The sequence below is a fragment of the Platalea leucorodia genome (assembly GCF_965183815.1).
Source record: "Platalea leucorodia genome assembly, chromosome: 5".
In the NCBI taxonomy this organism is placed as follows: domain Eukaryota; kingdom Metazoa; phylum Chordata; class Aves; order Pelecaniformes; family Threskiornithidae; genus Platalea; species Platalea leucorodia.
The window spans coordinates 81661502-81684175 of NC_138827.1; the positions used below are offsets into that span (position 1 = coordinate 81661502).

Consider the following 22674-nt stretch of genomic DNA (forward strand, 5'->3'; position numbering starts at 1 on the left):
AAGCAGATGGCTCCTTGAGATTCACTGCCAGCTGGCATGGACTAGCTTAGCTGGCATGAACTAACCGAGGGCTAATGCTAAAGAGACAAGCAGGGAATTGCAACCAGTTCCTATTGACTGCTTCTACTCTGTCACCACCAGTATACGATAGAGACAGCATAAAATCTGCTTATTTTAAAGAGAGAGAGAGAGATTCTGTGCATAATTTATGCATCTGCAATCTATTCTCAGATATCAGATAAGGAAACAGTGGATTTTTAGACATTCCAGTGCTCACATAGTCATGGCCTGTGAGAGATCTAACCCCTACTTAAAAAGCTTAGAAGTTTAAAGATGCAGATAGGCACCAAAATGGATTTTCAAAATGGTCTGTGGGCCTAATTCATATTCTTATGTGGCACAGACCCTCTTCTGGTAAGCAGAGGATCCAGTTAAACTATCCAGTCAGCTCAACTCTCACCCCACTATTTTGGAAAACATTTAAATTTAAATAAATAAATAAATAAATTTTTCAATACAAAGATGATAAAGTAATAAAAATAGTCAATATGAGTTTATAAAAAATATGCCATATATAAAACGATTCCTCTTTCCTGCCAACTTAATAACAGGACAACACTCATGGGTACAAGTTTGTACTTTTTTTTGTCATGTACAAGTACATGACACTTTCATAAGCAAACAAAGGAGATGATATGTTCTGGCTGGAATCAACACAAAATACTTGAAAAAAGATTCTCAGAGAGCAGTTGCCAGTGGCCCAATGTCAATTCAGAAGGGCATCTTTCTGAAGATCCTCCAGGGATCTGTGCTATACACGGTTTTCATAACAAGTTTCATTACCAACTCAAGACATGAAATAATAGAAAATACGCATCGAGTATTCTGAGGACATCAAGCTAGGAGAGAAGATGATTGAAATTTAGAATGACCTTTACAAACCGACAAGCTGGTCCAAAAGCAATTGGATTTATTTCAACAGAGACAAGTGGAAAATGCTACAGTTGACAAGGCAAAATCAAATACGTAAATGCAAAATAGATAGGATCTGGCCACAGCCACTGCTGTACAAAAAGATGCAGTGACTGTCATGGACTGCAAGTTGACTGTGAATCAACAATAGGGTGCTGATATAAAAATGATGTAATTTGAGATGTGTTAATAGGAATGTTCCATATATGGCACATTAGGTAATTACTTCTAATTCGTAGCTTTATTAGAGGAATAAGTACCAGATTTGAGCATCTCATTAAACAAAAAACAAACCCAAACAAAAACCAAAACAAAAAACCCAAACAAAAAAGAAAAAGCAAAATCCCAGACTGATTGGAAAGAGTCCAAAAAAAAAAAAAAAAAGTTAAAATAGATATAGAAAATGCAAAACAGAAAATAGGCTTGCTTGGTTTACAAAATACCAGAAATAAAGAAGGTAACAATTTTTAAATATTATAAAGACTAATATAAAGTAGTCTACGATTATCTTATTTCTAAGTCCACAGGAGAAGTAGTAATATATTCAATATGAAATTAGGAAAATTTAGGTCAGATATTTAGAAAAATCTTTCTATTTGTGTGATGTAGTAGTAGAATTTGCTAAAGGGGAATGGAATGGAATCTGTTTTTCAGATGTTTTTAAGAATAGGTTATCATTCAACATCTTGTCCAAGACGACATTTCTATGATGCTATAGGCATGCTGAAATGGTAAGTGTATTAAAAGATTATAAGGCAATGAGACTTGGATCCAAAAACATTTAGCTGTTTGACGGAGGTTTCCTAACTTTCAGTAATACAGGCATCAGTTACAACATTTATACAGACTTTATAAAAAAACTAAGATTATGCCTAATTACAAAGTTAAAACCCTAAATACACTAAAAAAATGGGAGAGACTGTATAGATAAACAGGAGAGACTGCAGCTATTTACCATTGTGAGAGACAGAATAGCAATATACTATAGATACGTTCAGAGTAGTTCTATGTGAATTTTAAAATAATTTTTGTTAACACAGTAGTGACATTAACTGCCTAAAACGGTGAAAACACTGTATTAGGAGGTACAAAGGAGACCAAAATGCTAATTTCTTGATTTTCCACAGATAAGAAACAAATTAAAAGATACATAATATGGAATCTAGTTCTTATTTTCCTAGAATAAGAAGCATGGGATAAATTGCCAGTACTCTCATAAAGGCATTTCTATGTTGTGCAAGGAAGTATGGTGCAGAGACACTCATCAAGTTCCAGAAGAAACACCGCAGCTGCGTTTACATACTGTGGCAGGATTCATGAGCTAACTGACGTTCAAATGTGGATTTATGATATTGGGCCTTATCTTGCACTGATGTGGCTATATGATTTCGGATCCCATATTAGGACTGTCACACTATTTCAGGAGGCTTGAAGCCAGCATGGAAATTTCTGGTTTGCGCTGCAATGTGGATTTACTCTAAAAGTCATATTCGGTAAAAGGATATTTCGGTACCAAGTACAACATTATAAGTATGTTAAACTACATTATGACTCTTCTTTTATTTACTTCACAAAATAAGTGCTTTCATGTCTCTTGGCCAGATTACACCATTTTAATTGCAATGGAAAGATACCGATGCCTTTGTATCTGTTTAGAATTTCTAGAAAATCAAAATCTAGAAGATCAATGTAGATGATATAATTAACTCTTACTTCTGTCTTCGATGTACTCATCCCAGTTAAATGTTGTCATTGTTGTATTAATCAATGTACCATTTTCACCTATAGAGCTATTAAAGTAGGAAATAACAGTTGTTTCAAAAGTAGAATTGTCTGGAGGCCACTGCAGGCATTTATTCCTCAAGTTGCCCATGAACAGCTGCAGCCCTATTAGTGCAAATACGCTCAGACAAAACACAGTCAGGATCATAACATCTGAGAGCTTCTTCACAGACTGAATTAGGGCTCCCACGATAGTCTTCAAACCTACAAAAAGAAAAGATTTTTATTATGATGCTAAACAGATACTAAACACACAAAAAAATCATGTGATTTTTCCTGACAAGATAAAGATTTCATGCAAAATGACAACTAAATGAGTCTAATATTTGTGATACAATAATTTTCATGAAAAGCCTTATTACTTGTGAAGATGAATGAAAAGCTGTAAGTTTATGCTTATTTTATAGTGTACAGAAATAAAAAGTAGATAATACCAAACACATTGTTTATGCCAAAACAAGTGATTTTATAATTCATGCTATATCTCAAACCTACATAGAAAAGCATCTTTTGCTTTTGCTGATGCTTCTTGCCCAAACCTTTGTTATAAGAACCTTTTTAAAAGTATTCTGCATTAGTAAACCCATTATAAAGACAGTATAAGTGCATATTTGAATGATATCCTCATAATAATCTTCTTACAGTATAAGAGGGGTGATGGTTTGGAGAAGAAAGACATCTTTAAAACAATACCCCATGCACGGCCCATGCTATCCTTTAGAGTTTAATTTTTTTATACATGACTTAAAACTGAATTAAGTTGCTATATCAAGTGCCTGCAATAAATGACAAAATTTGCATCAGTATGAAAGCTTAAAATTAACTTATATTTAAAACATGTAAAGGAAAGCTCGATGTCATAAGATGCAAATCACATAGGCTGTTTACTGCAAATATCTCATGCAAGAATTTGTTAAACTCAAAGGCTGATTTTTTTGAAAAGCAAATACAACTGATATAAGAAAAGCAAGAATCAATTTAAATAAAATTACATGTCTTGATTCCTGCTTTTTTATTTTGTTAACAATGTGTAGCAAACAAGGCGTATGCTTTAAAAACGTGAGTATAGCCTTTGTGGAACAAAAGTCAGCCTCAGTGTTTAACCTAGCTCTCACCTGGAATGACTGATATTGTTTTCAAAGCTCGGAGAACTCTGAATGTTCTCAACGCTGAGACATTGCCCAGGTCCACAAACTCTGTCACATATCTGTAATAGGGGAGTTCACACACAAACACAATGACAGCACACAAATAACAATTGGAGTTACGAGGGGCCTAACACCTTACACCAACTACTTCTTACCTGGAATTACAGAAATAGTTTTCAAAGCTCTCAATACTCTGAAAGTTCGAAGAGCTGAAACATTGCCTAGGTTTACAAATTCTGTTACATACCTGTAGAATTAAATCACAGTTACTCAAAATTGAGGCAGATTTTATCCTGTTTGCTTGGGTCTTTGATCAAGACCTCTTCACTGTTCGCTGTATTTTGCCTGTGTTATAAATATGCTTCTGACCATAAAATTAAGTTTTATCAAAATAAACCACATTGACTTGATGTTTGAAACCTAATTTGGTCAGCTTATAGCAGGAAGTCAAAAGGATTCCTTTAATTCTGGTATGCAGAAAGGAGACAGGATATGAACAGTTCGGGCTGATGGCATTCACAATCCTAATGAGCTGGCACACCATGCTGGCCTCTGCAGCACATGCTTAGTTAGAAACACTAAAATGTGTAAAAGAGGTAGAAGAAACATATTGAAACCGCAGGAAGTCCAGGCTCCAAATGTTCTGGCTGACAAAATATGAGGCAATTTTTAGTCACTAATTTCATGCTATCAGAAAGATTTAAAAAAAAAAAAAGTAGACTTACGCAAATGTAATGACAGTGAAATCTAGCCAATTCCATGGGTCTCGAAGAAAAGTAAAATCTTCTAAACAGAAGCCCCTTGCAAGAATTTTAATAAGTGATTCAAAGGTATAAATTCCAGTGAATGTGTATCTGAGGAAAATATGCAAGACAGAGTTTATAGAAACACATACATGTTATCATTACACATTATGCTCTCTAGTTGCTTTATTGTCATCTTCTTTTCTTTAAGTGGCACAAGAATTTAATGGAAGTTACAACCAACTTTAAACATCTGCAGAATTTATACCATAAGGAAGAAGGAGGTATCAAATTATGATTACAAGACTAAATGACAACCTATAGCCTAAGTTCAACTTCTATAATCTATACCCACAAGACAGCTGCAAAATTCCCGGTTACTTCATTGGTGCATGTTTATGTCCAATCTGAATCCATGTTATAACCAACACACGGATGGATTACGTTAGGATTTCAGAATTTGCTTCCAGATTAAAAATTTCTTTCTTCAATGTTATTTTTATGCTGAAATGTTGCTTAGTATCATGAGCTGGCAACATGCCAACCCTCATCAGCCCTCATCAACTTTATGTTACAGAGTAGGTGGATCCAGTACTTCACCTTCAGCAAGACAGGCATAATACTGGAATGAAACGAGTGTTTTCAGATGCAAATCCTGTGCAAGAACAACCAAAAATATTTACAAATGCCAATAAAATTCACCTACTCATTTTGACTAAAAAATGTGGTTGAAATGTAAAAAGTAAAAATATTTAATTCTGGCATTCTGAGTAATTTCAAATTCTGGCATTCTGAGTAATTTCAAATTCAAATTAAACTGCTTAAAAGGCTTGAAAGGTTTTCAGACTTGAGCCAACCTTAAACCAATTTTCCAATGTGAATTTTTTCAGTTCAATTACTAAAGCGAAAATTTCTTGCCTGCACAACTTTACTCAACAGATGAGAAGGACTTCTGTTGTATATCTAAATGGCACAATATAATGACATGAAGAAATATTCAAGCTAGCTATCTTTATTCATAAATGTTTACTATATGCTAGACATCCTGAATACATATATGTTCATATTGAACTTAAAATGAGAATGCCTCCACTGACTTTAATAGCCCTATGATTTCACTTTTGATTACTGAAGATTAAACAGGTACATATCATCCAAAGCAGTTAGGAATGAAGAAGCAGCAGAAGCATAAAATGCTATTGCAAAAATGAAGCACCATGAAGAGCACTGTTTCACACTGTGGTCTACAGCCTTGAAACTATCACAAAATATGTACCAATTGTATATCAGCGCCAAGTAGTTGACATCATATTGGACCTTTTCTCTTCCTATGGAAAAAATAGCCAACCACTTAAACCTCTTTTTTAATAGCTTATTGTTCATACAAGCTTTCCATTGTTAGACTGTCTTTGGTAAAGGAAAGCTGCACTATGGCAAACATAGCCATCCATTAGATGCTCCCTTCATCTGTAACGGTTATTGCAATAGAGATGGAAGAGTGTATTTCCCCACATTCTTGCACAGACATAACACAGAATGCAGTGGAAAATATTTATAATCCACTTTTTTGCATGGTCATAAGACTAGCTTCTCTTCATACATTCCCCATCTAGTGCTGCCAAGGATGGACATCGAACAACTTGTAATGAGGGAAGTGTTGTAAAATATATGTATTTAATATTACACAGAAGAAACTATCATCAGAATAGCTGTTGAAAGGATATGCCAACAAGGTAGCTGCTGCTAGTGGATGCCATCCTAATATAAAATAATTTACAGCAGTTTATTTCAGATTACTGAATATTATTCAAAGAAAATCCATTTAACTTACTCTACATTCTTTGTCCAGTCTGGAGGGTTACTCATGGTCATAAATACACAGTTGGTCAAAATAGTGCACATGATAAGCATGCTGAATAATGTAGGTTAAGAGTTAAGGAACGTAAGCCAGAAAGAAAATCTCATAAAAAGAGTATCAAATAACATGCTGCTTTTGCAGATTTCCACTATCAGGAGCTATTTATTCCTCCCCTGCTCCATTAACACTCAGGGAAAAGCCCTGAATATATTAAAGCTTCCATAGTCACTGCTTCCTAGCTAAGAGAGAACAATCACGTACTAAAAATTAGAAAATCTGAAAGATATTAAAAAAAAAAAAAACAGCGCTTAATTTTAAGACCTTAGATTACTTTTTCTTTTGACTGAAAATGTGGAAGTTTGAAGTAGTAGCTTCTAATTTAGTGGAATAACACAAAAAGCCTTTGTTTTGGATGATCTAGACAAATCTGATCTACTTCATGTATACAAAACAGTGAAAAATACATTTTCTTACTTCTTTTATGTTTCACCATAAATTTTGGCACGTATCATCATTTTTGCTTATCATTATAATACATATATTGAAACCTAGTTATCACATAGTAGGAGAGAGCACAGGGAAATTTTAGGGGGAAAATTATTTTATTACTGTTTGCTTTATGGATGGCTTTTGTAATATAAATATTGATGGAGGGGAAGGCACATTATATTCTCAAAAAAAGAAATCTAAAAAGAATTCCAGAACAGGTCCAATTCATAACTAACTTCATTGATTTTAACAGAACTGCTCTTCATCTACAACCTTTCACTCTCAGGACTGATGACATTCTTCTTAGAAATGAAAATACAAACACCAAAATGAAAACCATATAGATGAAGCACAAAATGTCCACGTGATGGTACCATCACCTAAAACTATAAAAAGGATAAAGCTTGATTTTGAGAAGAGCTTTAGCTTCTGTAACTAAAATGCAGGTTCACACAGTGCTCCTAAATTGAAAACCAAGGGGTGGGAAGTACTGTGAGGTTCCCCTCACAAAGTTTTCTTTGCATGTCTACATTAATGAAAAAAACTTCATGTGACAGTAAATACTTCTGCCTTCTGAACTGTCAAACAACTGTGGCATTACAATTACTCAACAATTCTTCGGGTTTTCTGCTCAGTAAATATATTTCAAATCCTTTACTCAGAATCTAGCTTCTCACTATATAATTCATATATGAACAGAGCAGAAGAGAAAGAAAGGTATTTTAAAAAACATAAAAAATAATGTCTTATAAGAGTGTTTCACAAGCCTGTATTTTACATAGGCTTTCAAAATCCTTTTTGATGAAATGTCTTCTCAGAGTTGCAAATCCTCACTATTCTTTCATCAGTAGAGAAATAACTAGAATATACCTTCCCACAATTTTAAACATTTTTTGACATTCTGACTTTGGTGACTCTAGCTCTTCACCACCATCTCCGTCCCATAATCTTCCATTATTCCACGTAATTGAATAATGCTCTATAACATGCTAAGGAGTGTCATATAATTGACAAATAATTATTTGTAGTGACACCTGTAGCAAGCAAATACAAAACAGACTACGTAGTATCATGACTGATTCTGAAGTCATTTGCAGGCTAGCCGTTGATAACAACACCCAGCACATAAGAACCATTGTAATTATCAGATTTCCATTATACCAAGATTTTTAAAAATCCTTTCAAGATTTATTGCACATGATCTTAGGATCCCTTTATGTAATGATACACAAAACTGCTTTCAGTGTGCTTATGTTAGACTCTTGTAAAATGTAAGCATGCAAACATTTGTATTTGTTCCTTAAGTAAGCAGACTTGCTGAAGTCAATGCCCTCATTGCTCGTATCAGCATTTGGGATCAGACCAGTGGGATGCCTACTATAGTCAGCTATCAAAACACTGAAAAAGACAAAATAATAGGTAAGTCATTATGATCATTTAGCTTTGCAAATCTCTATCTGCAATGTGGAAATCTCACGACCTACTTGAAGACTGAAATTAAAACATCTACAGGATTACAAGTGCATAATGCAACAATGATCAAGAAATAAAATGGACATGTAAGATACATATAGGACTGAGAATGTATAATAAAACAAGAAACCTAAGCTGCTTTATCAACCTATCCTTCTGCAATTGTGATCTGTATCAGAAAATGAAAAGGAATAATGAAACCATATTTTCACTAAATATTCATGGAAGCACAAACCTGGGATCAAAGATTGGATTTTTAACACAAAGTGTCAGTGAAGAACTGACAGTATTTTGAGCACTACATCTGCAGTTTATGAAAAATGTGGAGGAGGGGAAAAGACAAAAAAAGATGTGATGCTTATAGGAAAAATAAGAGGGAAGGGAAAAAATAGGTGGGGGAAGAAAAAAGACACAGGAAGAAATTGCAAAGGACTATGACTGGTTGTCTGGCTTCTGATATTACTATATTAAGATCCAGCAATGGCAACAACTGTAAAAAGGGAATAAGAAAAAGAACAGAAGACAGAAATAGTAGAGAGAAGAGGGACAAAGGACTATAGATCATACTGATCCTGGGACATGTGCCAGAGAATGATTTAAATACTAAGAAACATCTCATTCACTACAGTTTTAGACTAACCACTTGAAAAGGATATGAATGTACCAAAATCTTAATAGCTATTTTTCTAAGAGGATTGAAAGGAGTTAACATGTACAGGGCAGAGGTGGCACTGAATCGGAATATTGCCTTCCCTTTATTCAATACTATAAAGGTCTGGAAAAAGAAACACAGAATGAAAAACAGCATTTAAAAGATACCATGTTACAAACAAGTTACAAGTTCAAACCCAGAACCACTTTCATTTCATTGTTAATCATATTTGGTTAAACTCTTCTTCCACTTACACCTCCCCCAGAATCACAATCCCCTTGTCCAGTTCACACATAGTACAGTCCAGCCAAATTACTACAAATATAATTGCATGAAAACATTTGAATAAGTTTATTTAGAAATCATAAGTAATTCTGATATTGCTAGCTAGAAAACAAAGACAGGTATATAAGGCACAAATGTACGTAATATTTAAATAATTAGTATACTTTTGTACCTTATAATATATACACTGATGTACACAACTTTAAAAAAAATGAGAGCCATCAAAACTTCAACATTCCCTGAATCAAATAACCAGCATTAATTATCACATCAAAGTACTACGACAATAGTACTACAAAGTGATCTAAATTTGAGGAGTGATCTTCATGAAAATAAGGAAATTGAGAGTGTTCAATAACTAGTTTTTCAACATAACACTAATGTACTGGATAGTTTTCTCGGTACTCTACATATTGCTTCTCTTTTTAACTATTTCTTACGAGAGTTTCATACCTGCAATTCTGTCTATTTTTCTTATGTCATGCTTTACTTTTACCTAATACAGAATTCAATAATCCATGTATTTTCACTGTCTCCACAGTTTCAGAAATAACTCATGCATACTGCCAACATTTAAAAAAGCATCTATAAATGTAATAGTTTTCTTAAAACCTGGGAAATAAAGAAGAATAAAGCCTTTATTTAACATGCAGTAAGTTTTAAAATTATTTAGATTTCCATGCATTTGGGGAAATTCCTATCTATTTCTATCATCTCTTCTTTCTGCATTTGGGGAAATTCCTATCTATTTCTATCATCTCTTCTTTCTACACATGGGTGAAAGTTCATGCTCATTGAAAGTAAGTGGATCTAGCTAGCATTGTGGCAGCCCCAAAAAGCCCAAAGGGAACATAAGCCATGGAAACCTGGAGCACTGCCAGGAGCCATGATCTGCCTCAGCTGGAATCAGAGGGCAGCATTTGTAAAGATTATGCTCTACTTTCTGAGCAGGTGTGCCAAATACAGCAGCTGAAATCCTGAAAACACAATGCCTCCCCCTGCCTGAAATCATAACTTTCAGCTCTTCCAAACTGAACATATTTGCATTCCCAGATACCCATTAATTCTTAAGCCATACTTTGGTCCTTTATTGTAGAGGAGAAAGTATTGGTCTATAAGGTACTATCTTTGCTACCATTGCTTTTCAACTCTATTACTATTCTTCCTGGAGTTCAAGAAAACCTGCCTTCAAATTAGAGTTTTTCAAATGTTTTCTGTTCCCTTTACTTTGAGAAAACCTCTGATGAAGCATCATTTGTGCGATGCTGACTCATCAAGACATAGTAAAAAATTAAAATGGAGCCTGACTTAAAGAAGGATGTTCAAAGATATGCAAAGAACATCAAGACAAATAATAGGAGAAATTATGATTGCAATGCACGTATAGTTTGGAGTCTTACGTCTCCCACTAGAAACCGCTATGCTTTTGGAAAAGATCAAGACAACTGCTATGCATTTCTCTATCAGAAACAAGCAATTCAGCAGGATTTTACTTTGTGTCCACAGTTCATTGCAGAATTACTTTTATAGTTTCCAAAGCATGATAATACGTGTGCTAACTTCAGGATTTCCAGCACTGAATTTAGATATTTACTACTGCAGAACTGGGAAAGAAGGAAGGAAAGGGATCAGCACTTTGACCCAAATTCCATTTGCCTTACTTCCAGACTTCAACAGCGTAAATCACTTGAGTAAAGGGAGCAGAACACAATATTTAATTGAAAACCTTGTTTTTAAATTTAACTCATGACTCTCCATAGCATGAATTGAGTTTTAGAAATTCTGCAATGAGCATTTAAGGTACAGCTAATTTTTTTAAAGCTGTTGTCTCTCTTCAGTTTATCACGGTATGCCTATATTGTTACTGTTTCAACACATTAGTGATGAGGCATACCCCTAATTCTTGCAGGAAATATCTTCATTTGTATTTTTTTACTTAGTTCAAGTTTGACTCCTAACAATTCTTGGGGGGTTTCTTCCTTTTTCTTTGAAGTAGTTTTTTTGCTTTCATGGTTTTTTTTTTAAATTCACTTGTTTTTATTCATTAGCTAATTTCCACAGGAAAGAATAGAAAGCATGAGAAAAAAATTATGAAGACACAAAAATAAAAGAATATCAGTAATTTTTCTTTACTAATAGAATAATGATGGTGCAATACATATGATGCCAAAATCTGAGGGACTGGAATTCTGGAGGAAACCCAAGGCCATCTGGTCAAAAGTGTAAAGTTCAGCACTTCTGTGCTTGGCCACAACAGTTGTTGTTACTTTAAACAAAAAGAAAATATGAGGTTTTATTTTTTAAAAAAGGAACATCTCTATAAAATATTTTTAAAATTACATAACATTCTGTTGACACTCCAAGAGGAATTCCTACCTCCTCTTTATTTATTTCCCGCTTTTAAACACCTCCTCTTTGATAACAATCATAGAACAATATAAATCTGGATATGAAAATTTTTTCACCCAGACTGTCTAAATCGGATATATGATGCCTCTATTGAGCACAAAATGGAAGAGGAAGATCTTCAGCATATCCTGAGAAATTACATTTGCATACTTCCCTATCCTTCCCAGCAACAAGAGAATGCAAACTAGGCTTTCCATGTGACAGTAAAGAAAGCTAGTGAGAAGGTGTCTAGCTACCTTTGAGATGGGTTTTATAGTGAAGATCTGCGCCTTTCACATCTATAATACAGCAATTAATAAAATAATTCTAAAGATAACCCCTGTGCTACTTCTTCAATTCTCCTGTGTGTAAAACATTGAAAGTTACAAATTTTAGTAAAATACCAGATATATTAAAATAAACCTAAACGCATCTCTACCTACATACCAGGTCTCACCAACTTTCATTACTAACTTCTGTTCTTACAATTGAGATTTCTGCCAATGAAATCAGCTGCTGGGGGAATGTATTATACCTAAAGACAGGGTCCAAAATACTGGAAGTACTATGTCTGTGAGATGGTTCCTTATATTTTAATCTTCTTAAGGTCTGATAGAAATATATAACACACTCACTTTTTTATTGATATAGTATGGGTCCAGGTCTTCCAAGGGCTCGGACACCATTCCTGGAGGTATGTCGCCATAAATAAATGGCAGTGTCTTTCCTGCCTCCAAGTCGCTATTGGGCTTTGGGCCATCTTCATCATCATCATCTTTGCGTTCTTGTTTGGATTTTTTAGCTTTTTCTTCATTGACACGCTGCTCAATAGCTGCAAGTGATTCTCTTGTGAAATAGCGGAAGCTGTCAGGTCCTGGTGGTACCAGCACTGATTGTGCCATCTTTTCATCCTGCACCTCTTAATTACTGTTTAGCCTCTCTCATAAAAAAGTGCTAAAAATATAAAAAACAGAAAAAATTTGGAGCAACACAAATAGCTACAAACAATGTAAAGGACAAAAAACCTTCATAGAATTTTCTGTGGGACATCTTGTTACATTCAGTAATTATCATCCAAGATGAGGATGCTGTGACATGGATTTTTTAATTTGTTTTTATTTCAAGACAAACCATTTTCCTTTGCAGCTGGCCTCTTAGAGTTGTCTTGAAGGTATCAATTCTTAAAACATTTAGTTTAAAATTCACTTAGTGCTTGTGACGATAGATTGCCAATTTTATAGACTGTATAAAAAAAAGTCACATACAATATAATAACATCTTCTTGCCTTTATCAAGGGTAATGCTATGCATTCCAGTGAATAAAGTAGGAGATATTTTCCACCACATTCAGTGTGAGGAATCAACAGTTCTGAAGCATTCCTGGTTTGGTGTTGAGGAGTGGGACTCCAGACAAATCACCTCCTTATTATCCTGAAAGCTGCCCCTTGGATCAACCCTCCCTCTAGCTAGAAGGACCAGAAATGACTCCTGGAATCCACTACTGCCATGTAAGGCCATAGGGATCAGTTGAAAGCACTCTTTGGGTACAAATATGCTGCCTTTGCAGAGCTGCCAGCTCAGGAAACAAGATTCAGGCATAAGCACCTGTATTCAGATCCCCTGCCTGGCAACACACTGTGCACTGGAAGAATTGCTGGATTAAACAAAAATGATCTTTAATCATTACATACTGCACTTAGGTCTTTTACATCTGATACCATATCAATTGCATATATTTTTCACAATTTTCACTAACAAGAGACAAACCATCTCTTCTTAATGTCTCCAGACAGTTCAGTTAAAAAGAACAAGTGGAAAATATTCCCAATGGAAATACTTTGTTCTGAAATCATAAACGGGATCTCTGGCGTAGCCTTCAAGAATTTTTCTCAAGAGTCCTTCTCCTGAGTAAGCACATTAAAAATATAGCAAATGCAATAAAAAGTAACAACTTCTGAGTAAGACAATATACCCAAGAAACAATTATCAAATTAAAATGATACAATAGATAGAATACAATCAGCATGATCCTATTTTACTGTCTCGCTAGATACATATATTCCAGGACAGCTGCAACAAATTCATATTTTTGAAACCTGCTAAATAAACTGCAACACGATGCTTTCTCCTCTTTTCAACCATATGCACACAGCCATTTACACCTACACAGACATCCACACACATCCCAACTCCTGCAGGTCTCCCTATGAGCATGCTCTTGCATTGCAGGCAAATGCACCTGGTGCATTCTGTCATGGACGGTCTGTAGCAAACTGCTGCTGGAAGCTGCACTGACTAGTAGCAGCAGAAGGGTTAATTAGGAAAATGAAAGTGGTCCTGCTGCAGAATCCTCTTAGATTTTATTGTTAATTACAGGAGGAAAAAAAAAAAAAAAGGCATAATCCTGTTGTAATACTGCAGGAAAGAATTAAAAATTCATTACCAGTGGAGAATCTTGCACTTATGTGGGTTTGGAATGGCACCAGGGAAGACTGCAGCTAAAATTCCATCATGTCTTTTCCTTTTTCTTTTTTTTTTTTTCTTTCTTTTTTTTTTTTTTCCCCCAAATTCTCCTTCTACAGACCACACCTAACTTCCTGCTGAAGGATCCTGGTTATTGAAGTCAAATCTGGCATTTCCTGTGCGAGCCTACTAAGTGCTACAACTCTTACTGCCACTAGATGGTACTGATATACAGCCATAAATTCTTGTCAGAAATGGTAAAGAATTTTTGCATGCTCGAACACTTGCTTAAACTGAGACTCTGGGACTAAAATACACGATTTTATATAACCAGCCAGGTCTCAGGATTCTCAAAAATTCTTTTGAAAATATAGCAGCTACTGCTGATGAGACCATAGCTGTTAAAACTGTGAAGGTGACACAGAAAGAAAGTAGGAGGGAGAGCAAAGTAAGAGAAATAGAAAAATGGAGGTTGCACAGACAGTGTACAACCAAAGCAGTTGCTGAGACTGGATTACCGGCAGTCTGGATTATTTTAAGATATAGCTTGTATCAGTTTTCTAAAATAAATTTATACAATGTATTTGATGTGTATTCTTTCTAAACCCAGGAAAGCCAGCAATGAGAGGGAAGGATGGCAGTTTTGAGTGTTCACTGCAGTGGTGAATTCCTGGACAGAAATCACCCACTGTAGCAGGGAGAAAGACTGGATGATCAGGAGCACTGCAAGCCCCTCCCATGTGGCAAATCAATAAGACATCATCTTTGGGCATCACCCCACCTAAATGCTGTCCTACTTCTTTTCACTCTCCTGCTTTCTCTGTATTTTCTGTGCTTACTGATTTTCATACTTTTTGTCTCACTGCACTAATATCACTTTTTTAGGCTCTCTCTTTCCCCATCATCGGCCTGGTGCCCTTCCCTCCTGCTCTCACATGTACCCAAATCTCTTTCAAACTTTTCAAGCAACACATTCCTGTATCTATAGATTCAGACCTTTAGGCAGTCATTTACTTCTGTCCCTCTGCCATCTCCTTTCCTTAAGCTGTGAAGATGACTATAGAAGCTGTGGAAAGCAATAAAAAGCAAAGGGTCATTCTAAAGCGAGAAAGGTTGGAGAAGGAAAGAATACAGTAGCTGAAGAAACGCCACTGTGGCTTTGAAAAAAGGACAATGACGAGAGGGACAAATATTGATAATTTGGTTCTTTGGTAATTGTGGTGAGGGAATGAACAGCTTGACTGGATCAAAACAGTGCTTTTGAAATTTTCAGCAACTAAGAAAAAATGTGTCGAATGAGAAATATAATTTAACCACATCAGAAGTATTGATTTGGTTTTGAATCATTTAAACATTTTAAAATAATGTTAAAAGCCTTTTTAGAAAAGTTTTTTATTTGACAGGCCTTTCTAATTTCACAAATGATTCAATGAAATCAATAGAAATTTTGCGGACAATTCCATGTAACCAATATTTTTGTTAAAAAGCTTTGGATGAAAACTTCTGGCTGGCTCTAATTAGGACTGTGGTTTACTTGGAGCTGCTCTGCAGTCTCAAAATAAGAGGATTATGAGACAGCACAGATTCACAGAAGGGGTAAAGGAGCTTCTAACTACAAAAGTGTTTTGATTATTTATGTGTGTGGATACATACATATGCCTTTATGCAACTGCTTATGGAAGTTACAATAAACCAAGTACCTGAAAAGCTGGGCTAATTCACACAATATAGAAAAGGAGCTTCATTCTCCCATTAATAGTATATTAAGTTAAAGTGTCTGATTATTTGTTTCTTATTGTTTGGGTCTGAAATTACCGAAGATCTCAATTTAATTTCCACCAGTGCTATACAATCTACACACATAGCGTTAGGAGGGACAGTGAAAAGTAAAGACAAAAAGGAAATAGCCAGTGGGACATTGTACCCCATTGCCTCAGACGCTTGGGTCTACAGTCTTGCTAGGCTGTAAGGTGAAAAAACAAGTATTTTAGAGAGACAGAATAGGCAGGAAATACAATATGATCTTTGCAGTCTAAAAGAGAAATATATATACTTCTAAAGAGGAGACCACGGTAGTACCTCTAGAGAAGCTAGTAACAATCCGTAAAATATATTCGAATAATTAGATAGTACATAGCAATAGTAAATTGTCCTGGTTTCAGCTGGGATAGAGTTAATTTTCTTCCTAGTAGCTGGTAATAGTGCTGTGTTTTGGATTTAGGATGAGAATAATGTGGATAACACACTGATGTTTTGGTTGTTGCTGAGTAGAGTTTACACCAGTCAAGGACTTTTCAGCTTCCCCTGCTCTGCCTGGTGCCCAAGAAGCTGGGAGGGGGCACAGCCAGGACAGCTGACCCAGACTGGCCAAAGGGCTATGCCGTACCGTATGACGTCATGCCCAGTATAGAAACTGGGGGAAGAAGAAGGAAGGGGGGGGACGTTCGGCTTGATGGCGTTTGTCTTCCCAAGTAACCGTTACACGTGATGGAGCCCTGCTTTCCTGGGGATGGCTGAACAACTGCCTGCTGATGGGAAGTAGTGAATGAAATTCCTTGCTTTGCTTTGCTTGCAAACATGGCTTTTGCTTTCCCTATTAAACTGTCTTTATCTCAACCCATGAGTTTTCTCACTTTTACTCTTCCAATTCTCTCCCCCATCGCATCATGGGGGGGGTGAGTGAGCGGCTGTGTGGCGCTTAGTTGCTGGCTGGGGTTAAACCACGACAAAATGTAACAGATAAAATTAGTAGAGATAGGAAGGGAAAATGATCAAATCAAATAGTAAATATCAATCAAAAACCAACCCAACATAACCTATATTTAAAAACTATTGTTCAAACATGGTCAAAATTTACCTGAAATATAAACATGGAATAAGAATAATTCTGGTAATAGGTAACTTCTGACTGCTGTCTAACTTCCTACCTACAGCCATGGGTACATTTTATGAATAATTTTATCACCAGTGGTATCCACCTTCCCACTACTATTGCACATCTGAAAGCTTGAAGTGGACTTTGTCTTTTACTCATTTGGCAAAAACACTTATGGCCCATATAAAGGGTAGAGTTGAAGAACTGTTCAGTGTCATATGTAAAGAAACTCTACATGAGGGTGAATGATTTTTGACAGGACAGAGCTGAGAGAAACTTCTGAGTCTTTTCCTGGCTGTCTAGGAGCCCTTCATCTACAGACAATCCTGATTAATAAAATCAGAAGGAAAACACATTACCAGCTTCTCCTCAGAAATCTGTAAAAATTAACTGTCTTTGTTCAATGTTAAAGCGGAGCATTAAAATGCACAAGTGGCAACTTGCTGTCATTCTGTGGTTCTGTGATCCTTCTACTCTCCAGCTGTGTGCTCCTGTGCTATATTAGAACTGTCCCTAAGTGCATGACTTTTCATTTATAGTTCTGAATTTCATCTCATTCCAGTAACACCAGTCATCGAGCTCATCTAGTCCTCTCTGTATAATAGCTTGCTCCTTCTTTGACAATGCCTCCCAACTTTGTGATAGGAGCAAATTACATTGGCATATTTCCACTTTCTTTCCTGAAACAATTAATTAAATTTTAAATAAAATCTGTCCCAAAATTATAATGGTGACGAGCAACCTAGACCAAAGTGTAGGTTACTGTGGTATTTGCTGTAGTTTGCAAAATATGTTAATACTACTCTAAGAACTTTAATCTTTAAAAAACCCTGAGGTTTATACTCTAAAATGAAATAGTATTTTTTGCATTTAAAGAGCAAAGGGGGTAGAAGAGGGAAAAAGGAGCTTTTTCATCTTGTGAATAGTATACATTTAATCAAATACACTGTATCTAAAGAAATTCCTGTCACCTCTTCCCCCCATGCTACTTAAAACACTTACTATACTACTCAATTATTCATGGTGATCTAGATGACTGAAAAGCTAGCTTTGCAGATGACATGAAACTTGGAGGGGCTACAGATAAACAGGAGGACAGTATTAGAATTTAATATGTCCTGGCAAATAACAAAATGGTCTCAAAAAATGATGCAATTCAAGAGATACAAGTTCTAAGTTTTCTGTTTAGGCAAGAATAAGTAACTGAAAAATTACAGGATGAGGAACAAAACCCCACCAATAGCTCTGCAGGAAAAGATCTAGAGTACTTACTGCATCACAAACCAAGCATGAGTGAAAACTGTGAGTTTTACAAAAAAAAAACCAAAAACAAGTACTTGGGATTTATAAACTTGTAAAATGACCTTCTACTCTTCTGTTTGGAGCAGTACGTCCAACTTGGGTACTCCATTTCAAAAAATATGGGGGCCACCTGGGAAGAATTCAGACCACAGTGATAAAAACATAACTCATGAGAAAACATCCAAGGAATTGTGGGATTTATTTGAGTTCTTTCTGTCTTAATTTTACTTCGAAAAGATTGATGGAAGACACGATGACAGTCTTTATATATCTAGAAAGCTCCTCCAAGGAAGAGGAGGAATTTGTTTTATCTGGCATATAGGCAAAGAGGCTGTGGGGTTAAACTGCGGCAAGCGGGATTTGTTAGGAAAACCTTTTACCAGTGAAAATAGAGAATGAACAGAGTAGACACACCACAATCGTTCAAGGGCTTTAAGAAAGGCTAGGCCTTGTAAAAGAAAGATCAGTGATGAGTGTTAGATTTGTAGCAAAACTGATCAGGATGAGAATCAAGAAGCTTGTAACAGGCCATCACTGTTCTGGGGACTTAGTGTAGGTTTCTCATTGTTTTGTGCTGCTCCATCTGTTGCGTTTCTCCGCAGGCCTCAAGGGAGCAAGAGCTTATTGTTTATATACAGAGAAGCAGAAAAGCAAGGGGTTTTCATTTCGATCACTGTTGGCTGAGGAAGTTCTTGGAAGAGTCAGTGGGGTGCAGGATAGAAAAAAGTGACACCACATGCAGGAAAGTCCCAAGGACTTCTTTACAGAGAAAGAGATGAGAGTGCCTAAGGAAGCATTGGTGTGAAACAGGAGAGAGGTGCCCCCAGTTTCTCTTTACTTATGTCTCTCTCCTTCCAGTATTTTCCTTTTCCCCTACTCTCACAAAAAGAAATTAAAACAATCAAGTTTAAAAGAGCCATTTCATAGTCCTTTCTCTTACTCACACCTCGCTTCCCTGCTATTCCTACACATGGGTAAAATAAATGCTGGAAAAAAAATCCTGTTCTGTTTCAAAGGGCTATAGCCCTTCTGGATGTGTCAGCACCCATGAAAGATTGTATAACATCTGATTGCCCTGTCTGAAGGTGGAAGGTTTACAGCTGGTGTAGTATCTCTGCCAAGATTTATGGTCTCACCACTCCACTGCTGAAATTAGTAGACAGCAAATAAAAATCAATTTTCCTGTGCTTGCGGTTTGTGTGTTTCATACTATGCTGCATTGTATGTTCAGTAGTCAGAGCTCTGACAGAAGGCTCTTCATACAGTATCTATGTGCTGAATCGTGAGATTTGCACAGTAGGTGTTTCTATACAACAATTTTTTCCAAATGGCTCTTAGAAGAGCTATATAAAAATACATCTTCCTACACATTGTCCAATATTTTAAATGGATGTATAACTAGCAAGTCACCTTTGAAAATGCAGTTACTGAAAATCTTAAGCCAATATGAGATGGTGCTGTCAGAAGGGACAGCTCCATTCTCCACCCACCCTCACCCTGGTCAGTTCCCGCTGTGCTGGCTTGAGCACTTCTGCACCTCTGCATTTTAGCCAGATCAGCTCACCAGTCTGGCTGAAAACTACAAACAAGTGGCTGCATTTCAGCCAGATCAAAGAGCTGATCTGTCACATTACAGAATTTAAGAGGCTACTCTGTCCCCTCACTTTTAGAGTGCAAAGGACTAGCTGACTATCTATAGTGTCTTCCAAATTTTAGTGCTTCTCCTAACTGCAAAGCTCAATAGGGCTTAAGGCACCAGAGTATGAATAAATGGATCTTCAATGCTTGAATGCTGCAGCTGAACAGAGCTCTAACAATTGTACAGTCAACAAATATTAGTGCAGATCTTTTACCTGGTGTAGAACTCAGTATAGGCAGTATAAAAAAGCAAAAAGGTTTATTAAAATGCCCAAACACTGGCAAATCTAGGCATCAAACTGGGCTTGCATTCCGTTACAGCAGCCTCAGGACTGCTCTTCCAAGATCAGGATCACCCTCTGCCTTTCAACATGGACATCATGACATCAGGACAGCATTTTATGCAAAATGTGCCGCAAGAATCATCTAAGGTGAAGATAGGTATAGAAAGACCTCTATTGGGAAAGTTTGGGGGTTCCTTCAAATCAATTTTCTCATCCTCTTTAAAACTTATTTCAGGGTACTGCCCGTAGGGCTATGGCAAGATGTACTCCAAGGAAGTATGAAAAATACATTGGTAAAAATCAGTCGATCATTATCTTTACTTACAGTCAGCCAATAACTGGCAATGACTTGCATTTGGTTATAGTTACATACTCCATTTTCCTCATCAGAAATGGTCTCTGAACAATTTCAATCAAATGTCAGTGAACAAAAAAGCTTTTTTTTTTGTTGTTTTTCCAGATAAGAGGCCCTTAAGTCGTTCTTTCTAGCATTAGACAATTTGGGGTTTTCGCTTGATGAAAATCCCATTCTTAACTTTTTTTTTGTATACAGTGAAATAAGCTTTCTGCCAGACTCAGATGAGCTCCTCTGGTGCTCCATGACCAGAGCAACAAACAAAGGGCAACTCACACCTGAGAAAGATTCAAAACAACAGTTCAAGTGTCCCTTTACAAAAAGAGTAATAATAGCAGTACAATACTGTCTGTCTCCAAAGCAAACAGCAACATGGGAGACAAAGTAATGTGAGAAGAGCATTCACCAAATCCCTAATAAAGCTGGTTAAGTGATTAAGGCCTTTCAGCCATGTAGCTGAGGTGGGCTTTTCATCAAATCGCTCTTTGCCCTGATATCCTATGTGAGAAATGTATCCCCACAAGTACATTCTTGTATAAATAAGTGTCAGGCTAGAGATATATCCATTTTTAGTGTGTTTGTGTGGGGAGAGTGACTATACAATTCAAAGATGTAATGATAACAGAAGTGCCATATGTATGGGATGAGCTAGATATTTCCAGATGCCTGAATAGGAGAATGTGCTGACTACTTATGCTGTTAATAAAACATGCTGTGATTTCTTTCTTGACAAACCAGAACCCTGAGTTTAACATTCCCAGTATGGGCATTATGTAAAGATGCTTAGAATGAAATCTCCATTAATCTTAACTACAGCATGGCTACAGAAAGTTCAGTCATATATAATTTATATCCTTTTGGATAAAAGACACCAGGTAGATAGGAGATTTTAATATCCCCCTAACAACTACCTAGCAATTTTGGACAAACAACATAAATCGTGATTCTGAACCTACTGGCAAGCGATCATGGAGAACACTGTGCGTTTCCACTTTTATAGCGTCTTACTGACTTCTGTTGCAAACACAACCTATGAACAAAACCGAGCCTTTTCAGTTATCGCTTACATAAGCCCAGGTCAGGCTCTGACAGCAAAGCTGGGCCAAACTCCCCTCACGTCAAGGACAAAGGGCCAAGGATCCCCCCCCCCCCCCAGTAAACTGCTGCAGCCAGCTTCCACTTCAACCCAAACCACTTCCACCCGCTCCTTTTAACCTGGCAGAGCCACCAGGCAGGTGACATGGGCGTTGCGGAAAGAGGAGGGAGACGGCAGGGCGGAGCGCAGGCCGCAGTGCCGAGCCCACCCGGGGTGCCACCCCCCAGCCCGCCCCCGGGCGCCTCAGGTGCGGCGGCCGAGCCTCCGCCCTGGGCCTCGGCAACTCACGTTGCCACACCGGACTACAACGAGAGAAGACGGGCAGCCCGATGTCGCTCGAAACGACGACACGGAGTGAAAAGCCGGGTGGGGAGAGGGACGGGGAGCTGTTGGGTTGTGAGGGGACGCGGCTCTGCAATGGCGGCGGGGCCGCCGGCACGGAGCGGCGCCGAGGGGAGCGGGGGGGGGGAGGTTGCCTAGCAACCGGCCCGGCGGCTGCGGCACCCGCGCTGCGGCCTGGCAGACAGCGCAGCGCAGGGGAGCGCCGCCGCCGCCGCCGCCCGCGGGCAGCGGAGGCTCCCCGTTAAAACCTGCTCCAGGCAGATCATTTTTCCCAGAAGGAAAGGTTCCCCTGCCTGCTTCAGCAGGACCTAATCAAACGGGAGAAGCAGGAGGGGCGGAAAAGAGCAGGCATTTAGCGTAGGGTAGATAGCGGCAGGGTTACAGAGTGGAAGGGGGGGGTTGCTGTGGAGAAGGGGGCCTGACGCCGCGGGGATGAGGTGAACCCGCCTTTCAGAGCCAACAGGGAGGAACAGCTGAGGCCCTGGGCCAGCCCCAGCCCGGGCAGAGGCTGGAGCCCTGGCGAGCAGGG

At 37.5% G+C, this 22674-nt stretch overlaps 1 protein-coding gene across 9 annotated transcripts in view; it reads right to left on the bottom strand.

Annotated features, from left to right (window-relative positions):
* Window positions 1–12700, bottom strand: part of LOC309591127 (sodium channel protein type 2 subunit alpha) — a gene marked incomplete at both ends in the record, with an annotated part of 59366 nt that extends 46666 nt beyond the window's left edge. For 5 of the 9 annotated variants that reach the window (XM_082313009.1, XM_082313014.1, XM_082313012.1 and 2 more), the window contains 6 exons: window positions 2686–2958; window positions 4058–4149; window positions 4628–4756; window positions 6477–6557; window positions 9092–9240; window positions 12426–12692. In XM_082313009.1, the coding sequence (XP_082169135.1) occupies window positions 2686–2958; window positions 4058–4149; window positions 4628–4756; window positions 6477–6557; window positions 9092–9240; window positions 12426–12692 (991 nt within the window). Of the gene's footprint in view, window positions 1–2685; window positions 2959–4057; window positions 4150–4627; window positions 4757–6476; window positions 6558–9088; window positions 9241–12425 lie in introns of all 9 variants that reach the window. The other 4 variants (XM_082313013.1, XM_082313011.1, XM_082313007.1 and 1 more) reach the window with 3 other exon arrangements.
* Window positions 12701–22674: the final 9974 nt, after the last annotated feature.